The sequence below is a fragment of the Formica exsecta genome, unplaced genomic scaffold (genome assembly GCF_003651465.1).
Source record: "Formica exsecta isolate Colony F162 unplaced genomic scaffold, ASM365146v1 scaffold954, whole genome shotgun sequence".
Classification (NCBI taxonomy): domain Eukaryota; kingdom Metazoa; phylum Arthropoda; class Insecta; order Hymenoptera; family Formicidae; genus Formica; species Formica exsecta.
The window spans coordinates 4,578-9,503 of NW_021853718.1; the positions used below are offsets into that span (position 1 = coordinate 4,578).

The 4,926-nt window shown below is 32.1% G+C and overlaps 1 protein-coding gene across 1 annotated transcript; it reads right to left on the reverse strand.

The window, feature by feature from the left end:
- Positions 1–2,835: 2,835 nt before the first annotated feature.
- Positions 2,836–3,407, reverse strand: LOC115245352 (ring-infected erythrocyte surface antigen-like). The gene is made up of 2 exons (XM_029823635.1): positions 3,189–3,407; positions 2,836–3,060 (listed from the first exon to the last, which is right to left on the reverse strand). Exons 1-2 carry the CDS (start codon positions 3,236–3,238, stop codon positions 2,853–2,855), a joined length of 258 nt encoding a protein of 85 aa, XP_029679495.1. The 5' UTR covers positions 3,239–3,407; the 3' UTR covers positions 2,836–2,852.
- Positions 3,408–4,926: the final 1,519 nt, after the last annotated feature.

Here is a 4,926-nt window from a genome sequence, read left to right on the forward strand (position 1 = left end):
TCCGTGCGACTATTATAATCGCGACTAAGTGAAAGTGTACAAGAATCTGTGAAATATATCAATTACATTCTGACTAATGTCCTCCGTATTAATGTAACATCCGCGAAATAAAACACATACACACACACACATGTACACTCACCGAGAAATTATAATCAACAATATTTTATTTTTATTTTTATATAATCATGTGCATCTATCATTTATTTTAAAATATGAATAAATTCATACTTTGTTAATTTAAATAAAAGAATTACTCTTTATTAAACCTCCACTCATTCCTAGTCGAAAGATCGCACTTGGTCCCATCCCGCGTAAAAGAGATTAAATTCTCTTACCGAAAAGGGACCACCGAACGAACGTCTGAATAACCAGCGTAATAGCGACTCAGTCGTTTACCTGCTTTTCAGACCTGTCAGTTCGTTCGACCCGATTCCAAACGCCACGAGACGTTTAACTTCGGGATAATAAAAAATAGTTATTGCGCCCTTCCGTCGACTCATCCTTCCTCGAGTCTGGACGTAACAATTGAATAGTTTCAACACTTCATAGGTGTGTTTCCATTATGTAGAAACTAAAAGTCCCTTTTCTGCACACCTTTTGATAGCTAACGCATTTTTATTTGAAAAAATTTGGGCTGCCATCTTAACGTTTTGTCGTTTCGTCCCTTTCAGGTCAAGATGTGCTCTACTTAATTTATGAGATATTTTTAAATCTCCTTCATTTAATGTTAATAATTCTTCCAAACATATTTTATCAACAGAGATTCCTTTAATTTGAAATGCAGAGTCCAATAAATTGTTTTTTGCCAGTTTCAATAAATGAGAAACATCTGCATAGAAAAATATTTGTAGCAAACCGTTTGCAGGATGCATAACAAAACATTTTTTTTCGATGTCTGTTGTAATTTTTTTATCTTTGGAATGACCAGAAACATTAATTCCGACATGTAATTCTTTCCACAATTTCATATTGATTGGACCCATATCGCACGTTACAGCAACAACAATATAATTAATCTCATATAGATGCTGTATGACAGTAAATAAAATATCGCGGGACATTGCCGTATCAAAATGGTAATAAACAGGCTGCTTCCAATTTTTAAACAAGCCTCGAGCCATAATAAATTGGCAGGTTGTATGAGATCCGTAAACTTTTTGTTGTTTTTGTTCTATATCCAACTTATTAGAAACGTATATATCATCAAATGTAAGAACAGTTAATTTTTCTGATGTTGAAAGATTACATCCTTTAATCGACATTATGTTGATTACGTCTTTCAAAATACCAGGTAAAACATTAAATTGAGCTATCCAATTTTGTAGAGTTGATAGACAAGGTAATGGCATCTTCTTCACATTTCTTAAATATTTATAAGCTTTGGGACTTATTGATCGCAGAGAAATGGCAGACATAATATCTTCGGGCGACCATTTAACACGTTTGTTTGTCGATGACATTAACATTGTAATTTGCCCAGGTGTAAATACTTTTTGCAAAGCATTGACGGCAATTGCTTCGGCTTCTTTTTGCCTATTTGTTAACACCTTTGTTAATTTTGCTCGCAACTGTGTTACTTGGATATTTAACTGCTCATTTTTCTGTTCAATTTCTGCTTTTTCTTCTAATAATTTTCGATTTTTTCCCTCTGATTTTTTTAATTGCGTCAATAATGTTTCCATTAAAACATTCTGATTATTGTCAGCCTCTTTGTTTCTATAAAACACAAAACATTTGTATACTGAATGTACATATAAACAAATAAAATATGATTGAAAAAGCTTATAAATCGTACTTTTAAAAGAAAATTTAGCTATACAGGGTGTCCCATTTTAAAAGTTCCACCCTCATAACTTTTCAGGATCAACGTTTGAAGGAAAACAAATCGAATAAAAGTTGTAGGGAACAAAGGAGGCTATCTAATAGTGACCTTGGATTTGACATTAAAGGTCATTTTCAAGGTCATTTGAAGGTCATTTTTATTTTTTTAAATGGAACTCCCTATTTCTCATTACATATTCTTGTTACCTCGAGAGCTTTCCAAAACACTATAATAAAGTATTTTTTCATTAAGTACTTTTTGAGTTATTTTATATTTTAATCTGATATTTTGATATAAAAAAATAAAATATCTCGTAAAATATTTAGTTCTCGATAATCTTACCGTAATACTTTTATGTACAGAATAATGAAACAAATCAATTAGTAAAAAAAAATAATTGTTTTTAAGAAAATTATTTTTTATATCAAAATATGTCAGATTAAAATATAAAATAACTCAAAAAGTACTTAATGAAAAATTACTTTATTATAGTGTTTTGAAAAGCTCTCGAGGTAAGCTACAAGAATATATAATGAGAAATAGGGGTTTCTATTTAAAAAACAGAAGTTGACCTTCAAATAACTTTGAAAATTACCTTTAATGTCAAATCCAAGGTCACTATTAGATAGCCCCCTTTATTCCCTACAACTTTTATCCGAGTCGTTTTCCTTCAAACGTTGATCCTGAAAAGTTATGAGGGTGGAACTTTTAAAATAGGACACCCTGTATATACATACATATTTTGCACAGCTTCTCCTTATATGCTAATATTTATATCATCTTCTCTTTGTATACTAATATTTACATCATCCTCTATATTTTGTTCAGCTTCTCCTTGTATATTAATATTTACATCATCCTCTATATTTTGCTCAGCTTCTCCTTATATACTAATACTTACATCATCCTTTATATTTTGCTCAGCTTCTCCTTGTATATTAATATTTACATCATCCTCTATATTTTGCTCAGCTTCTCCTTGTATATTAATATTTAGATCATCCTCTATATTTTGCTCAGCTTCTCCTTATATACTAATACTTACATCATCCTTTATATTTTGCTCAGCTTCTCCTTGTATATTAATATTTACATCATCCTCTATATTTTGCTCAGCTTCTTCTTGTATATTAATATTTACATTATCGTCTATATTTTGCACAGCTTCTTCTTCTCTTTCTCTTTCCTGTGCATATTGAACAAGTTCCACGTATGTAGGTATACCGGTTCTTATTCTGACAGAGTTATCAAAAGGTTTATTTTTTTGTTATTTATGCGTGCACGCGCGTACACACACACACTCCCACACACACATATACATATGTAAAAATAGCAAATATTTAAAAATTTAGAAAATATTTACGGTATTTTACTTCTTTTGTTCATTTTAATATTTTCTTCATTTTGTGACATTTCTTTTCTTTTTCTTTCTAGAACTAACAGTTTTGATGGAATAGAATCCTTTTTTAATCGTCGCAATTCTTTTATTGGTGTATTTTTTAAATTTTGGTTTCGTCAATTTCATTTCGAAGCAATTTTCGTCAAAATGATTAAAACATATCCTTGCTAAAATTATATCATAATATATTATACTTATTTCGGTAATTATTCAGAATCACGGCTCCACCTGCAAATGGGCTGCAAATTTTTTTACGGACTTTTTATGTTTAGAAAGAAATATAAATAACCATTTTTAGTTAGGGGAGGCTCAAAAAAAAGTTATAGACCAAAAAAGGGTAATTATTTCGAATAAAGTCTTTTCTGAATTTTGACAAATATGATCGGATCTCTCGGTAAAACTTTTTGTTGTGACTCCAACGGTGATAATCAGTCGGCGGAGCCCGTTCCCCATCACCTCCACCCCCCAAAAAACGAAAAACCCCCAAAATTACCGAAAATTAGGTAATTATGTACTATAAAGTTCACCCCACAACCCAACCCAAATTTTAGTTTTAAATCAGAAATAGGTTTCGGTTAGGTTATATCTTCCGGAAGTGGAGCCCCCCCATAAGGGGGGCGGAACCCACTGCGTCCACGCATACACTTTCCCATCCAAACAACAATTGTGGGATGGACCTCGCTTTGCTTTGTAAACTATATCCGTGGACACGGGGGTTCCGCCCCCCCCCCTACGGGGGGGATCCATTTCCGGAAGATATAACCTAACCCAAACCTATTTCCTATTTAAAACTAAAATTTGATTTGGCTTGTAGGGTGAACCTCGCTTTGCTTTGGTAATTTTTGGGGTTTTTCGTTTTCTTGGGGGGGTGGGGATGATGGGGGACGTGCTCCCCCAACTGATTATCACTGTTGAAGTCACAACAAAGAGTTTTACCGAGAGATCCGATCATATTTGTCAAAATTCAGAAATAACCTTATTCGAAATAATTACCATAATTGCCCTTTTAAGGTCTATAACTTTTTTTCTGGGCCTCTCCCAAATAAAAATGGTTATTTATATTTCTTTCTAAACATAAAAAGTCCGTAAAAAAATTTGCAGCCCAGTTGCAGGTGGAGCCGTGATTCTGAATAATTACCCTTATTTCAATATGTATTCTATATGCGCAAAGTAACGAATGTATAAATTATATCAACTTACCTGAATCAACTTTTATTTCTGTTTCATTAATGTTACAAGCATTAAGCCATTGCTACCAAATAATGGCTTCTTTTGGAAATCTAAAAAATGTTATTCCTTTTGTGTTACTATAATATATGCGACTAGCACAATGTTTGATGCAACACGATGGTTGGACATTGTTTCTGCAAACAAAATAGAATATGTTGTATACAAAATAAAATATGTTGTATTAATAAATAGTTTATATTAATAAATATATATACAGGGTGTCCCATTTTAAAAGTTCCACCCTCATAACTTTTCAGGATCAACGTTTGAAGGAAAATGTTTGAAATAAAAGTTGTATGGTATCGAGGGAGAAATCTTGTGGAAGTGAACATTTTTTTAAAGGTAGAGGCGCTTAGGAGATTTGAAGGTCATCTTCATCTTTTTAAATGGAACCCTCTTATGTTTATTGCAAATTCTTGTAGCTTATCTCAAGAGCTTTCCAAAACACTATAATAAAGTATTTTTTCATTAA